This window comes from Pagrus pagrus (assembly GCF_965226575.1).
Source record: "Pagrus pagrus genome assembly, chromosome: 12".
In the NCBI taxonomy this organism is placed as follows: domain Eukaryota; kingdom Metazoa; phylum Chordata; class Actinopteri; order Spariformes; family Sparidae; genus Pagrus; species Pagrus pagrus.
In genome coordinates this window covers 28,382,500-28,399,599 of record NC_140196.1, presented here as the reverse complement: position 1 = coordinate 28,399,599, position 17,100 = coordinate 28,382,500, and the positions used below count along the sequence as shown (strand labels likewise).

General features: G+C 40.6%; 1 protein-coding gene and 3 long non-coding RNA genes across 5 annotated transcripts; 2 read left to right on the top strand and 2 right to left on the bottom strand.

The window, feature by feature from the left end:
• Nucleotides 1-1,371: 1,371 nt before the first annotated feature.
• Nucleotides 1,372-9,597, top strand: LOC311266780. 2 transcript variants are annotated; one of them, XR_014623765.1, is made up of 5 exons: nucleotides 1,372-1,658; nucleotides 1,871-1,999; nucleotides 8,790-8,835; nucleotides 9,146-9,237; nucleotides 9,519-9,597. It is a non-coding gene; the product is annotated as an uncharacterized lncRNA (long non-coding RNA). The 2 variants fall into 2 exon arrangements; XR_014623766.1 differs by lacking the exons at nucleotides 1,372-1,658; nucleotides 1,871-1,999 and adding an exon at nucleotides 7,761-7,910.
• Nucleotides 9,598-9,703: 106 nt separating this feature from the next.
• Nucleotides 9,704-11,373, top strand: LOC311266426. The gene is made up of 3 exons (XR_014623710.1): nucleotides 9,704-9,820; nucleotides 9,981-10,153; nucleotides 11,011-11,373. It is a non-coding gene; the product is annotated as an uncharacterized lncRNA (long non-coding RNA).
• Nucleotides 11,374-13,450: 2,077 nt separating this feature from the next.
• On the bottom strand, nucleotides 13,451-13,927 carry LOC311266146. The gene is made up of 3 exons (XR_014623668.1): nucleotides 13,863-13,927; nucleotides 13,674-13,777; nucleotides 13,451-13,578 (listed from the first exon to the last, which is right to left on the bottom strand). It is a non-coding gene; the product is annotated as an uncharacterized lncRNA (long non-coding RNA).
• A 355-nt stretch (nucleotides 13,928-14,282) lies between these two features.
• On the bottom strand, nucleotides 14,283-16,876 carry LOC311266366 (uncharacterized protein; the record flags this gene model as incomplete). Its single annotated transcript, XM_084368715.1, has 7 exons — nucleotides 14,283-14,502; nucleotides 14,586-14,648; nucleotides 14,759-14,832; nucleotides 16,155-16,190; nucleotides 16,289-16,330; nucleotides 16,458-16,514; nucleotides 16,715-16,876. 7 exons carry the CDS (start codon nucleotides 16,874-16,876, stop codon nucleotides 14,283-14,285), a joined length of 654 nt encoding a protein of 217 aa, XP_084224841.1.
• Between the last annotated feature and the right edge of the window lie 224 nt (nucleotides 16,877-17,100).

Genomic DNA, 17,100 nt, shown 5'->3' with positions numbered 1-17,100 from the left:
AAGTGTCAAAAAGCACCAAAGTAGTGTCTAAAAGTACCAGTGACAGAGTACAATTGCACACTCAGAGGGTTCAAGTCCAACTCTTTATTTTGAGTATATATTTTACACTGTTGTCGGTGTTCAGTGAACACCGAACTCTTGGACCTATATATACACCGAAACTGGAGTTAAATGTACACTTATAGAGTACAATATACACTGGGAATTTTGCTGTGTAGCATAAAAAGTCAGGAAATTTGTGTTTAGTATATTATTTATTTGTTGTAACAATGCGTCTTGGCAATACATCTTATACCTTTGGAAAGCCTGTTAATTTCCCTTTTAAATGGTGCCACATTTGTACAGAACATGCATTTATGGGATGAGCAGCAGAGCGGAGTATGTGGGTTGCGCCCATGAAAAATGTGCCAAATCTTCTCTGCCAAACAGCTTATTCTGCTATTTTTATTTTTTTTGTGCTGTTTATATTAAGAATTAATTGACATTATATTGCAGAACTCTGTTTTCACTTTGAAATTAAAAAGTTTTTTTGGTATTTCTTTCATCAAAAAAGCGAAATTATATTGACCATGATTCCATTTATAAAAGCAGTAAAAGGGGAAAAGGGGGCAAATACTTTTTATAGGCACTGTAGCTGAGGAAAAGATATGCAAAAGCTGTGTGTGTGTGCGCCTGTGGAAAACACACAGTAAAGTTCACTGTAATTAATAAACACAAAGCCCCTAACTTTAAAGCATGGAAAAACCCTGGAAGGACTTGTTGAACGTCTGTTCGCTAGCCATCAGGATGAGCACAGATGAGCAAGAGACCTATCTTTAGTAGGTTGACGCAACATGAAGAGGCACACTGAGCCAAGCAGCATCTCCAAGAGCGCACATTGCTGCAGCAGACCATCTCCCTGACCACCAAACCAGCCTCAGAGGAAAGGAGAGAAACCGATCTGATAAAACTAACCAAAGAATTATAGACAGCTCACAGCCTCATACCAGCGGCCTCTGAATAATCTCTCAGCTTCATCGAGTGACTTTGACAACAGCACATGACAATAAATATAATGATAAATATAAATATAAAATATTTCCGTGAGGTTCTTCTTCTCAGCAGATAGATCACAGGCAGTAAACTTGGCATTTAATATTCCTCACACTCGCAGCTGTAGCAAAGTTAGGGAGCTGCATGGTGATTGAGTCCTGTTCTTTTGATCATTATTTTTAATCACTGTTATTATTGCTTGCAGAGGTGAACTGAGGGGCTGGGTGGAGCTTTCCACTCACCGGAGCTGCTGACACATGCTCACCTGCAGCAGGTTGGCAATCAGCACCTGCTGAAAAGCCCTGCTCTCCACACTACCTGCTGCCAGATGATTTCGTCAGTTAGATACGGTATTTGGGGTGTACTACTTCCGTGTGGCTTTCCCCCCTACTTCCTGCCAACTGTGTGCCACCGAACCGGGAGCAATCATCCTCTTTCACTTTGATTACGGGGGCGGCGCCCTGAAAATTATATGTGGGCGAGGATCATCTGATTCAGGTGCGCGTCCTCCGACCTCTTCTCAGTAGTAGACCTCGGCGTCTGCAGCGTGGTCTGGCGTGGCTGTGGCGGCATTCATGCAGCCGTGAGGCACAACGGGTCAGTTTGGTACTTCTTCATACCCTCAGGTAAGTTTCCCAACAATGTAGTTTATAGCTGTGCATCTGTAGCTTGCTATGGTGTCTGATGCATTCTCTGCTTGCAGCAGAGTCGGCCTGTCATCTGGCTGGAGGTTGAGTGGGGGGAGCGTTGTCCCGGCAGTGTGTGTGTGCGGTGTTCCATGCGCCGCACGGCAGTTGTTCCTAAATATGACTTTGCCATCTCTGATTGCTGTTAACAGTTAAAGCTGCATCGTTGTGGTGTACCCCTCCTGTGCCGGAGCCCTGAAGCCTCCACGTCCCGCCAGCCACTCATCTGACGAAGCGGGCCCCTACACCTTGCATGGGCCGCCTACTGCTGTTCTGTCTGGGTTGTTTTTTTCTTTTTTTTCTCAAAGCTCTTGTTGCCATTTTAGTGCCTAATAATTGTTTTGTTTGTTTTGGGAGTGTGTATGAGTGTGTGCAGGCCTTTTGCCTGGTACAGTGAACCCTGTTTTAAACGCTGTGCCTTCCACTGATTGGTGGAGAAATTGTTATGTGTGTGTGTGTGAGATCACCTGTGGGGACAAAAAGGAGTTGGCCCACCAATCTCGTGGGGACCACATCCCACAAGTTTTTCATTTGAATCAACTCAAAAACACCTCCAGAATGCTACAGCTATGTTTCAGAGGGGGTTCCTCTTGTCAGGATTTGGGAGATTTGTGTGTAATGTTTGTATGCCTTGCTCCCCCTAGTGACAAGACTTTGCCAGTACATTTTGATACACACTTCTGGAAGTGAGTATGATTAGCCCCGCCCATCCAGCCAATGCTAATTGTTCTCCTGCAGCAATCAGTAGTGACGTTCACAGAAGCCTACACACCTGAACTTCATGGCTCCCTACAGGTAAGAACATTTTGTTAATTATTTTGTCATTAAATGTGTTCATAAAGCGTGAGTGTTTAGTACAATTAGTCCTGTCCTAACTTTGCTGATACTTTGAACTGTTTAATGCTCAATGTTAACAAACGGAATAGTGGCAGAAGTAACGGATTAGATGAAATGACCAGTGATGTTGCTAACTTTAGCCCCGCTTAGCTGCTAAACAGGAATGCTAAGCTAGGATGCCCGATGCACGAGAGGTCACCAGTTAAAGGTATATGGCGTTATATTTGAGTCAAAAGTCGCGCGAGCTATAACACATCTGCACGCGCGCAGAGAGATCTGCGCACGTGAATTATTTCGTGTCACGCGCGCAGATTTCAGCTGCCGCGCGCACTTGTTTGATCTTCGCGCACATATTCAGCAACAGAGTGAAGCAGAGGCAGGTGCGAGCGAGTAAAAAACAACAGCGACACGCACAACAACACTGTGCAGCTGCTTTTCGCGCGCTGGCTCGCTCCCGTTCTCGCTCTCTCTCTCCCCTGTGCTCGCTCGCGGTGGAGCTCTGCTCGCTCGAAGCAAGACTTTTGACACTTTGGGGGTGGAGACCAAGGCTGACCCCCAGCCCTCCTATGATTGGTCATTTTCCAGCCCCCCACGTGGGTGCCTTTTTAGTGAGGCATATGCCAACCGTTGTGGTGACGTACTTCCGCTTAAAGGTCAGCCAGTGCGAACACTTCCGGTGGCCATCCGCTTTGTTTGTTTTGGTAGGTAGCCGCTAAGCTAGTCGACTCGACGATGAAAAAGTTTAAATATCAGCGATCGTCTGGTACGGCAGCTGAGCACTGTTGTGTGCCATTGTGCCAGGCATCTAGCAAGTACAATAATGTACTTAGTTTTTTCACTTTTCCTGCCGATGAGGAGATAAGGCGAAAGTGGATTGTTGCGATCCGCAGGGACAAATTTACAATCACGGCTCAAACCCAGGTGTGTAGCCGGCATTTTAAATCGGAAGACATCCGTGAGCCAGCATCAGAAACCGCACAACGTCTGTTGAAAAAGGGAGCTGTCCCGGAGTTATTTGAGTGGAACAATTTCTCCCTTCCACTTCTACGGCCAGGGGTTTGGGAGAGAAGGCAGAGACCGCCGTCAGAGGATGACAGGGAGGCTAACGCACCGGACCATGTAGCGGAAAACGTCTCAATGGACCACGACTACGTGTTGGCTCCAGACCCAGCGGTCTTCGATTTGGTGCAGGAGGGAAATGCTTCTCTCCGGGAGGAAATTCGCCAGCTACGAGGACAGGTCGAGAGCCTTACGCTGAGGCAGCGGTTCGGCATCCACCATTTTGCTGCCTCGGACAAAGACATTAGATTCTTTACTAGGTAAGTAAGAGGGGATAATGCATAACAATACAGACTATATGTTTGGGTTGACACATGATTAATTACCATAGGTCAATATTAAAATTCTATCGTGAACATGGGTTATACAGTGCTAAGTGCTTATATGTATTGCAGGAGTGCCCATAATAAAGTGCTGGATTGCTGGGCAAAAATGCCTGTAGAAAGTTATGTACAGCTGTATTTTATTGCAAAATTCCCGGCCGAAATAAAGTGCAGAATTATACAGTAAATTGCTGATTTGTATTGCAGGGATGCCCATAATAAAGTGCTGGGCAGTACTGCAAGAAATGCTTGTATAAAGTGCAAGATTCTATTGCAGAATGCCCATATTAAAGTGCATCAAGCATACAACAAACAACATATTAAAATACAACAAGCATACAACAAACGGACAAAGAAGTATACAAATTTAAGCATGACCGTGTTCACAAATCTGGTTTTCAAATAGCCACGCTTTAAGATGTTTGGAGAATGATGCGATGGTTGGTAGTTGGTAGTATCGTGTATGTAAAGTGCAATATGTCATATGGAGGGGATATGACTACAATAGCTATTTGTGTTCTCAGAAATAATAATAATAAAAAAAAATAGGCAGATACATTTAGTTAAAGTGATCTGTTTATTCTGTTGTGTAGTTAATTATGAACAGTTATTATTGTTATGTTTTCTATTTTTTTAAGGTTTGCATCATATGACCTCCTCATGCGGTTTTGGGCCTTGATTGAGCCCTCTCTGCCATCTATGGTCAGTGTTCGACAAGCACGGAGAGGAACTCTCACTGATTCAAACGCCGCAACTCATTCCCTACAGCCCATTGATGAGTTGTTACTGTTCTTAAACTACCTTGCCCTTGGATCCAAGCAGCAGGACCTTGCTGACCGGTACAGTGTCCATCAGTCCACAGTCAGCCGAATCATAACATCATGGAGCAACTTCCTGTATGCAGTACTCGGCTCGATAAGGATCTGGATGCCTGAGGAGCAGATTCGGGAATCTCTGCCTGCAGACTTCAAGGACTACACTGACACTACGGTCATCCTTGACTGCACTGAGCTGAGATGCCAGTGCCCGTCTTCCCATCTCTTCCAGGGTGAGGTGTTTTCATCTTACAAATCCCACTGCACTTTGAAAGGGCTCATTGGAATTGCACCACATGGAGCAATGACATTTATCTCAGCACTGTACGCCGGGTCCATCAGCGACAAGCAGATCACACGAGAATCTGGTCTCCTCACCCTCCTAAAACCTGGGATGGCTGTCATGGTAGACAGAGGTTTTCTTATTGATGACATTGTACCCTGCAAGATCTACAGGTCAGCATTCCTCTCTGGCAGGTCTCAAATGTCTGCAGGTGAAGTTAGGGAGACCCAGGCCATAGCACCTCTCAGGGTGCATGTGGAGTGCCTCATTCGCCGGGTCAAGGAGCATAAATTCTTTGACACTGAAATTCCCCTTCAGCTATTTGGGTGCATCAATCAACTCTACACTGTGGCCTGTCTCCTCACAAATTATGAAAATGGCCCACTTGGGCAAAGAAGCCTGAGATCTGAGTAACCACAACAAAGCCCCCATTTTTTTAGGAAGGACTTTTTGAACACGTGTGTATAAGTGTATATAAATGACAGAAAGTGTGTGTGTGGGTGTGTAGTTGCATATTTGTATGAAAAGTGCTCTGTAAATACAGTCTGACTTATAAATATACAGTGCGACTGCCTTTGGTGTGTACACCAAGCTTTCAGTCAGACAACCTTCATTAGGTAGTCTGACTGACATAACATATGTTATGTGCAATGCCCTGATGAAGGTTGTCTGACTGAAAGCTTGGTGTACACACCAAAGGCAGTCGCACTGTATTTTTATAGATTTTAGATTATAGATTTATTGTATATATTTAGACAACCTTCATCAGGTCATTGCACATAACATACAGTGTGTCAACTCTCACAACTCACTAATTGCTCAAACAGGCACTGAGGTAGAAATAAAAAAAGAAACGATCAACTTTTTCTTTGATGGTTTCAATGACTTCCATGTCACGGGGAACCCTCTGAATAAACATGTCATCTTCTGTGTAAATGACAAACCGTTATCCCGGAAGTGCCAGACCGGAAGTCCGCTGCATTTACGGAGGAAGGAGAAGGAGAGCAGTTATGGCGACACCTGAAGATTTACACGTAAGTAACAACCTTGCTTATTAGTGACGTTGAGTCAGAAGGGTTCCATTCGTTCTGTCTTGGTATTTCTCTATCCACCTTTCTCCCAAATTCACATGACGGAAGCCGGTTTTTATCTTCAAGTGGAACTGTATGTTTACGTTTCGATGGTTTCAGTAGCTGTCATAGTGATAGCAAACCCATGGATCTAACGCTGGCTTTTAACTATGTAGCGATCCCCGGTTAATTCATGTATAAGTATAACAATACAATAACAATACAATAACTTTACAGTCACTATCACTAAAACATCAGAAGACACAACAAACAATACCTTGTTGCCATTTTGACGGGGCGCTCACAAAATATTGAAATTTATGAAGCAAAGCACACTCCTTGCTTCCTTTTCAGTGTGCTCTCTATGACCGTTAACTTTCTCCCGTTGTATCTGTAGTTATGACAACAAGGTTATATGATATAGATTAGAAACAACAAAATAGAATAATAATGATGATGATACTACTACTACTACTACTACTACTAGGCCTACTAACAATAATAATAATAATATGGATTAGAATATATAATTAATTGTTAATAAAAACATGCACTGTTTTGTGTCTTTTACAATGAACATCATACAAAAGATCATACAGTAGTTAAAAGTCGGCGTTAGATCCATGGGTTTGCCGCGACACGGAGCAGAGACCAGCCGTCCGGCGGTGCAGGCTGTCTCTCTGAAGCAGAGGATGGCGGTCGTCTTCATTTCCGTCAGTCTTCTCAGACAGCCCACAAACATTGAAAGACTTTCTGATTATATCCTTGTCCAGTTTTCTTTTTCTTTTCTTTTCTTCTTCTTCTTCTTCTTTTTTTTTTATGTTTTGATCCAGCCATTATATGAGACCGGCTATTTATTGAGGAAATACAGTAACTAACCATCACAATTAATCAAGTAACGTTAAATAAAACCAACATAGCAGTCGGAAATACATCATAATCAATGAAGCAATTATTTTGTGCCACATTATGTATTGTTATTTACTAGTAAGCCATGTTCTAAGCGAGATAATGTATAGTGAACTGGCCGAAAAACAACTCCCTGAAACACCATTACATATGTGTGTTTACAGGGCATGTGTTGTCTGATATGAACTTCTGTCTTTTTTATATGTATGAAATGTTTTATGTGAATAAGGATAATAATTTTTAATACGATCTTTAAAGTTCTGCTTTCCATGTCAACAGGGCATCCTAAGACACAAGATGATTTTGAGGCTCAAAACAAAGTTAGAGTCAGCTCTCTCAAGAGCACCTCTTGACTTGGACTTCCTGCTGTTCACATGTCGACACGAGCTCTATCTATTTGAAGCACTGTCAAGGCATGTAAATATCTCCCCAGAACTTGTACTGGCCTTGCAGGAATTGCTCAGGCTAGTAGTGGACCACATTGAATGGGATGATGTTACCCGCAACACTGTTCAGACAGTAACTTTTGAGATGGGTCGGCCCAGGTACAGCATAGAAGAAGAGAGACTAATTGAGCTATTGGAGATAAATCTCTCAGTGCACTGCATTGCAGGGTTACTGGGTGTTTCAGCCAGTACGGTCAATCGACGAATGAGGGAATTTGACCTCTCTGCACGACAGTACTACAGCGACTTAACAGACCAGGAGCTGGATGAGACAGTCCAACAAATAAAAACTGAAATGCCAGCAGCAGGCTACCGCATGGTGAAAGGGAGGCTGAAGTCACTTGGAATACATGTACAGTGGAGGAGAGTTGCTGCATCAATGTACTGAGTCGGCTCACTTGGGATTCTTTCCAGACTGTGGCATTGTGATACCAACCACAAATTGATTAGGTTTGTGCTGTTGAAAAGGTTGTTTAACCCTTGAGAGTTCCTATAATATCTGCAACACATTGTTGCTCATGTCAGAAAATGCTTGCTTCCCCATATGAATATTGGACTATTTAAAATGAGTCAGTTTGTAATACAAATTCAGCATTAAATACTGGTACCAAGCATTAATAATTTAAATTTAATTCATTTAAATCAAATTCAAGGGTGTTTTCCATGTTGCTCATACTGAAGACATGAAGAACATTCTCACATACGATGATAGCAAAGTAGAGAGTGAATGAGGGGAGATATCAGATGAGTCAACATGATTTCATTTATGTTGTTGCCCCAGTCCACACTGCCTTTGATTCCTGTTTCCAGATGGTCTGAAACCAGTGTTTGCTGCAGTTTCATCTCTAGCTTCTTCCTGTGCTCCTCTTTCTTCACTGATCTTCACTCTCAGATCTATATTCCATATCACTTCCTTAAACTGACTCTAAAAGCCCTTTTGTGGAATGTAGGATGACCAACCCTGTAACTTGTCGGTAATCCTCCTTTGATGTTCCAATTAATGTGGGATCAAAAACCAAATTTTAGGGGTTTAAATGGAGCATTACTCAAATGGAGCATTAGCATACTCAGCAACAACTGAGTATGTTTTTGTTTCATGTAGTCACTGTAGGCTTATTAATGAAACCCTTTTTTAAAAATGAATATCTTTGGCCTAATTCAAGCCATGTACATGTAATACAGCCAAAATTGTGACACAAACTGTCCTGAGGAACTCCTAAGGGTTAAGAAAATAGAAATATGTAGCTACTTGCCATGACATTTTTTCAAAAAAAAAAAAAAAGAAATCCAGGTTGAAAGTAGTTACCTAGTGCTTTATGTTCCCAACAGGTACAACATTGTACTTTTTGGGACAGTGGATGGCTACTCCAGGAAGGTAACATTTAATTTCAATGGCATTCATTATGTATGCTACGGCATGTGTGGTTTAAATATGTAATAATTTCATAATGTAAACGTGATTGACAAATGAAAGGAAACACTGTAAGTTTAATTGCCAGTTATTGCTGTGAAATAATGAAAGTATTATTCAGGGTTCACCCAAGTATGCTCTCTGAATATATTGTTGGGATATGCCTTTAAATTGTCAAGAAGAATTTCCACGTTGCACTGACCTGAGTATAATAAATAATTAAAAACTGAAAAATACTATATACATGTATCAAAAATTTCTTATCATACCACAGGTGATGTGCTTGGAAGCTGCTACAAATAACCGTGCATCCACTGCATTTGCTACCTTCAAAAGAGCTACTGAGATCCATGGCATGCCTTCAAGGTAAACATTTTGTGTTAAAGTGCAATGTACCGGCACAAACATGACGGATGTTTGTTGTGGGCTATTACTAGACAGAATTTCAACATGGAATCTGGGATTGTAATGTTAAAGGTTTAGTAATGTAATTTCTTATACTCTGTCACTTCTTGGGCTCTAATTTTGTAGACCAGGCACAAGCTTGTCCAGGCGCAATTTGCAAGTTTCGTGCGCTGGAGTTCTGTGCATTATTCCTCACTGACAGGTTGCTACACATTTTAATCACCTCTGTGCTTGCACCTCAGGGTAAGAGGTGATCAAGGCGTGGAGAATGTGGAAATTGCACGACACATGTTCACCATCCGTGGAACTGACCGAGGAAGAAAAATGGAAATCCCAGCTCTGAGTAAATTAAGCTAGCTAAATCTGAACAGTGCATCCATCACTGTAATATTTAAGCTTTAACTAAGAGGTTGAAATAATGTTAATTTCTGTCTTTGTAGGATTGAACGCTTGTGGCGTGATGTCAGGACATGTGTCACATCAAAATATTACCGTGATCTCCATAACCTTGAAACTGATCATCTTCTTAATGTGTCCTCCAAAGGTAAGGGTCATTTGGGGTGGAAAACACATGATGCTAGTCCTTTAAAATTGGTCAATTTCAACAGGATTATATTGGTTGACAAATGTCATGGCTACTGTAATGAACATTTTTTTGATGTTCACCTATAAACAGTGATTTACTACTACCCTGTCCTCAACAGAAGATCTTCTTGCTGTGCACATGACCATCCTTCCAAAACTGAAGGTAGACCTGGAGGCTTTTGTCGAGGCCTGGAACAACCACCCTCTCAGAAGTGAAGGGAACAAAACTCCTGAACAGCTCTGGCACACAGGAAGGATGCTCAGACCAGTTGACCAGCCGGAGAATCTTGAGGTTACCTTTTCCTTTTTAAACGACGGCAATTCTCCAGTGTACCTTTCAAATTATTTTAAATTACTTAACCGTTATTTTCAGGTGAAAAGTTACATAAATTTGCTTTAAGTACTTCACTTGGGTACAGCATTTTCATTTGCTTCATTTATATGGCGCCAAATCACAACATACATCATCTCAAGGCACTTTTCATCATTATAATGGAGTATTTCAATTGTCTGCCTCATGACTTTAAGTCCACAACTTTAGGGATAAAATATGCAGTTTCAATCTAAAAAAAAACTATACATGTTCCAAGTTATAACATGGACATAATCATCTTATAAGTACGACTTTGACCTAATTTTTTACATTTTAAATCATAATAATGATTGTGAATCTGTTTTTTTAATTAATTCTCATAATTTTAAGTCTCATCAACCTTCTATATCAATCAGCCAGACTAGCACATCTTTAAAATAATTTCAATTATCAGCCATCAGATTAGTAACAAAAGTAATAACCAAAATGTTTCTTATTGATGTTATCAAATTGGATAAGCTGATAACCAGTGAACACGGAGGGTAGTGATTCATGCCAATATTTGTATCATTTAACTTTATCTTAAACTATGTTTATTCCCAGAAAATTAGTTTTGCATTAGGTACTTTTAATAGCCAACATTACAAAACTTTTACTCAAGTAATTTTTGCTTGTGACTGTCAGAAACTTGAAATCTTGATTTGTTCAGGTATGCTTTTTTGTTACTTTAAACAAAACTGCCACTAAAGCCAAAACATTTAGGATAACTCATTGCATGTGTTGCTGTAGATATGGAATGAGACATGGTGTGTTACTCTGTCTTCTACAATTTCCAGGATATTCAGGAACCAGACATTGACTGGGATGTAGCCACAGACTTCGGAGAGGATGTAGATGGTGCAGTAGTGCTCCCTGAAATTGACTGTCTACTGAATGATCGGCAGCCAGAGGAGATGCAGATGCTGCTCCATGAAAATGGAGACACGGAGAGCCGAAACCTTTACCTCCTGTGTCGGGAGTATGTGGTTGCTGCTTTGTCTGCAAACTGACTGCCATAGCTTAACGTTATGATGCTGCTCCCTTACTGCTGTAGCAGTGTTTTCCATACCCCCTCCACCTTGGAAATCTGTTGAAAATGTTTGTAATTTGGATATTAATGAAATACAATGAAACTGAATTAAATGCCTTTTTGGTCTTAATCAGAATGTTTTGAGTGTTTAACTGTCAAGTGCTGTCGTCTGTCCTCAGCGCTGTTGCAACCAACAAACCAAACATTAGCAAATTTTGGGGTTTTAGTAGAACAGTTGTGAAACTGTGAAAGCAGTTATGGACTACACATTCAATGAAGAAATCCAAAAAATGAGCCATGATGGAAAACTGTGCAATTTGTTGAAAATATAATAGTTTGAGAGGCACGTTTAAAAGAACTCATGTCCTCCTCCGAGGTAAAACACACCTCAAGTCTAAAAAAAAACAAAAACAAAAAACATACACAGAAAAAAATAAACGTCTTACAACTGCTTAGAATGTTGTACTATACTCAATTTTCAGCAATGTATATAACGTATATTAGTTTGATGAATGACTCAAATCTATTGTAAATCTTGGGTGGGGCACTCGGGCCCTAATGATGGGAAATAGGCTGATAGGCTATTTTAGTGCCTACTAAAGTCAAATCCAAAATGGATAGCTGTAGTGAGGTTTTTCTCAAAATCCTCAAAGGTTTCAATGTGCTGTGTGGGAAATGTAAGCCCTGTTGCACAAGCGTTTACTGTGGGGAAACAAAGGCTGTGTTCCCCGTAGTGGGTATGACAGTCATGGGTGAAGCTGACTGAAATTTTGAATGTCTCTCTTTAGGTTTCTATCAGTGGCAGATGTCCTTGTCCCGTCACCCACTGTAAGAAACTCCTCACAGTTAAAAGCTTTCCCCTGCCAGTTGTTCCAGGCACAGCTGGCAGGTGACTTTCCTGGCAGGTGATCCCCTCTTCTTCATCATTTCCTTTGCTCTCCTCCTCTTCTCATATAGATAAATACAAAGATATAAATTAAAACATTGCCATTGGCACAGTGCCCTTCATCATAAAGAAGGAATGAAATTCTCAAGTATGCAAATTGCATAAGAAGTCTGACTGAATTCAAGTGTATAATCCTAGAACTAGTGGGAAAACAATAATAAATACTAATTGACGGACAAATATCATCAAAGAAAATGATTCTATCCAGCTTGTTACCTCGGTCTTCCAGCTTTTGGAGGAAATCCTGCAGGAAGTTTATTATTTTCATCTCCCGATGCCTTCTTGTCGTGCCTTCCTCACTGAATGAGGGAGACAGAGCATTCACGACAAAGTCAGAATCCACCTAAATAAAGGAAACATTAAATACAGAAACATGATAAATCCGAAAAGATAAGAATCACACATGCTCCTCTCACAAGTGCAGTAAGGTTTGTAGATCACCTGTTTGAAAATGTATGTGTATGGGATAATATATTGATAACTAATGTTAATGATGTTAATGTGAACTGATTGTTCCCCAGTCTTTGGCTGTGGTTGCTATGCTATAGCTTCCCTAGCAATGGAGCAGCAGTGATTAATATTTGCATCGGTCATCTGTCCAGAAATAACCACCGCAGAATTTTGGTGATTGAACAATCAGAATCGAGTGTCACGCTCTAATTCATTGTATGTCGCTGACCGTGTTGTTCTTTTAACACCAATGGAAGATGGAAGTAAAAGATGTGAAATGGGTACAATGTTAAAGGGATAGTTTGGATTTTTGGACAGTAAGTTGTATGAAATACAGACAGTGGATGCAAAGGTATCACATTGTTTAACTGATCTCCTGCTCCAGGTTATCGCCCGTTTCTTACCAGAAAATAGCACAGGAGACATGAGGGGGACATGAAACCAAGGGTCTGACATATGCGAGGATGTTTGTTGATAAAATCATGTAACATAACACATGCATGTTTCTTTGTTGAGCAAAACTTGTTGGTATGGTGACCCCATCATGAGGGGAGCCTGAAATTGTGGGTTTCGTGACCCCCTCATATCTCCTGTACTATTTTTTTCGGTAAGAAAGCGTGAACACGTAACACCTTTGCATCCACTATACTACTGGCATGCATTTCATACAACTTAATGTGTAAAAATCCAAACTATCCCTTTCAGAAAAAACAAAAAAACAAAAAAAAAACCAGTAAGACAAAAATCACATGATGACCATTTTAATTGAAGCACTCTTAATTCATGTTACTGACCTCCTGTATGAAGCCAGGAACGAACAGTTGCTGGCACGTCTGGTCATGGTGGCCCAAAACCTCATCTACTCCATACAGCCTCAACCCCTCACGGAGTTGGTTCAGGATTGGGATGAGCCTCAACTGTCCATGCAAAGTAACAGCACTAATAGCGAGGAAAAAATGCAGTATTGATTCAGAGTGAAAATTTTGACACCAAGACATTTTGAGACAAATATTTAAATGTTGTGCCAAACTTACTCTGTGATGGCCTTTTTCTGGTCAACATTGATTGGCCCCAGGTAGCCACATGCCACAATTGTATCTGACAGTTGCAGCAGTGCTTCTTCATTTGCTTCTTCAATCTGGAAGCACATAATAAACCATGTTTCTGACAAAGTATAGAAACATTTTTCTGATAATTATAACATGAGAAAAGTTTGTCAAAACCTCTCTCTGCAGATATTTGATGTCAGGAGAAAATATGTCATGGGGCACACTGTTGTCCATCTTCCCATGGCACAAGAAATGGTAGCACCATCTTGTTTGGTGCAAGACCCCCTTGCACCAAACTTGTGGCAAAAATCTCTCCACACATCCTTATTGACAATGACACAAACGGTTTTGAAAAACATGAAAAAACTATAATCTTGTAATATTTCCTCTCAATTTCAATACTATATTTTTGCTATGTTACTTGAATTTGTTGTCCTTGTAGTCTAAAAGACTGTATTTAGGGTTTTTCCCCTTTTCCCCATCTCCCTCGAAGAAATGTGTCTCAAGTCCATGCATCAGTTCTGTAATGATGCAAGATGTTATCTATGTTGTTAATTTATTAAATCTGAATTTCATTACTTACTTGGGCCTTGATCAAAAAGACATACCTGTAAGAAACTCTTTGCGAAGAGCACCTTGGTCAATTCCATATTCTCCAATGAAAGAAACCACAAGGGGATTCTTTGGGGAGCCTTTTTTTTGCCTGGACCACTGTCTCATTCCCCTTTGGTACATGTCCTCTCTTGTTACACTTATGTTGAATGTCTGGGACGGGTCAATTTTCTTTTCAAGTGACAACAGGATGGCTGACACACTACACAACCATATTGAGAAAATATTCCTGACAATTCTGGTCCACATCAGGTCACACAATAAACAAAATATTCTACAGCACACCTGTTGTAATCATGTTGTTCATGGGTGCCATCAAAGGTATCGGTTTGCTGTTTATTTGTGTCTCTGTGAAGATGCAATAGCATTATCAATTTCCACGAAAGCCTAACTTGTTAATTCATGTAATTTCTTCCTTTTACATAAATTTTATAGCCAGTGGAATCAATTGCTCTTACTTCTCCCTGCAGGCACTGGCATGTATAAGGATGTCATCCTCTGCGAACAGCTCGCAACACAATGGACAAGCAACCTATGAAAATAAGGCAAGACTTAAAGTAACTTGAAGTCCATTTGAAAAAGGACATAAAGGAAAAGTAGTAGGGCTGTCAAAACGAACTTCGCTATTCAAATTTTTTTAAAAATGAGAAGATTCGAGTATGGAAACTGACATTCGAACTTGTGCCTTAGCAACGACGACGCAAAAATTTTGGATTTCCATCAAGAAACGGGAAGATTACATCCAGAGAAACCATCATTTGCAAGTTATGCTGTAAGTCGTTAAGTACCACTCTACTACGAGCAACATGAGCGCACACCTTCATTCAATGCATTACTCGGAGTACGCAGAACTGTTAGCGACTGTTAAAACAGGCGAGAATAACATCGTTTTTGCCTCCCTCCTCATCCTGTTGTCTGCCAGCTGCTCGGCAAGAGGCGATAACGAAAAAGCTGACTGAGTTTATCTGCAAAGATATGAGGCCAGTTAACATCTGGCAGGGGGTCGGGTTTAAGGAGTTCATCCGCTATATCCGTGTTTTGATATGATTTCATTTATTTACTTAATCCATGTGTTAATAGCGGAGCGGTAAGAAAATTGCGTGCTTTATCCATGAGTTGTCTTTTTGAGACTTAGGATGTGTGTATTTGAATGATTGAACATCAGCTTCTCCATTAAACATCACTGCTTGAATATTTCTGGCGTATATATACACACACACACACATATATACATATATATATATACACACATATATATATATACATATACATACATATATATATATACATATATATATACACACACACATACATATATACATAAAACATTCTGGCCATATCTATATATGTGTATCTGGCCTAATAACATTTCAATTTCAATTTCGATTTCAAGTTTTGTATTGACTTGGTAAAACTTGTTGCAAATGTTACACAACAGATTTGGTTGAAGTGCCTTCTAGTGGACGCGGGACGTAGGCCTAATAATAATAATAATAAGCTGGTATCGGTGTATATAATGATATAACTAAAAAAAAAACTAAAAAAAACATACATTAAAAAATTCGAATTTAACATAAGAAGCATTAGAAATTCGAATATGACTTGAGGGGAGGATTGACAGCCCTAAAATGTAGTACTGCTGTTTCAGAGGTCTGATACAACATTGTGGTCTGTGCTGAGTATGATGTAACATGCCACTGTTTAATTCTTTCATAGATACAACCTTTTAATTATAACTCTAGCCTACAGATGAGGAGGTAGCAATTTCAAGGAAGGTTGGCACATTTGCTCATAAATGCAACACTGTCTGTTATTTAAAATGAAACAAGACTTTTGACTTTGCAGTCTGCTTACCTTGCTCAAATATACTGGTTGCACATCAGTGGACACCTGTAAAATATCAATAGGCCATACACATCATCTTACTCTGAAACTGTGTTCCTACAGAATAAAACAAACCATTTGATTCAGCACTGCAGTCTGCTCACCTTATGCGCCAACCATGATGACGACTGCATATCAGTGGACACCTGTATAGAATAATTGGATCATTGATATAATAAATGTCTGATAATAAAATCATAGTCCCCTGTCGCAACACTATGAAATACTATATATGACCTCTATCCTCAATAAGGATTTGTCTGGATAGCTTACCACATTCTCAGCATTGAAGACCATATCCAAGTCAATGATGTCATCATCAGATTTATTCTATAAAAGTAATATAAAATTGAGGAATTACAAGGTGTCTTGATAGCATGTTTGGTAAGCTAATGGGGGTGGTGGTAACATGGTCCCACCATCCACTACTTTGTGTAATTTAAGGGATTACATGCTGACAACACCAACCTGTACAACGAACAGAGAAAAAAAAAACATCAACATATTAGTCCGTTATGAGCAAGCAATACCTCATCATTGCCTTTAGTCTGGACACATGTTTTAACATGGAGGCTTAGGAGCTGCAGGGGCACATACTCCTGGCATGACACACACCGGGCTTTTGGCATAGCCTGGAACTCTGGAGCTGTAAAGGGCAAGAGAGTAATGTCCAGTGTGTGCTGGATGGGCATTATGTAAAGACAGCCCTTGCCTCCCCAGGTCTTCACGAGACTGGCCCCAGTGTATCCTGCTTCTTCAGGTGACACAAGGTTAAGGCTGAATCCCAATGTTCACCCTACTCACTACCACTAGCCCTCACTCACTACCACTAGCCCTCACCCACTACCACTACACCCTGGAAATGAAGCAACAAGGGGTAGAGCTTTGTAATATTCCCTAGGAATTGGGACACCAC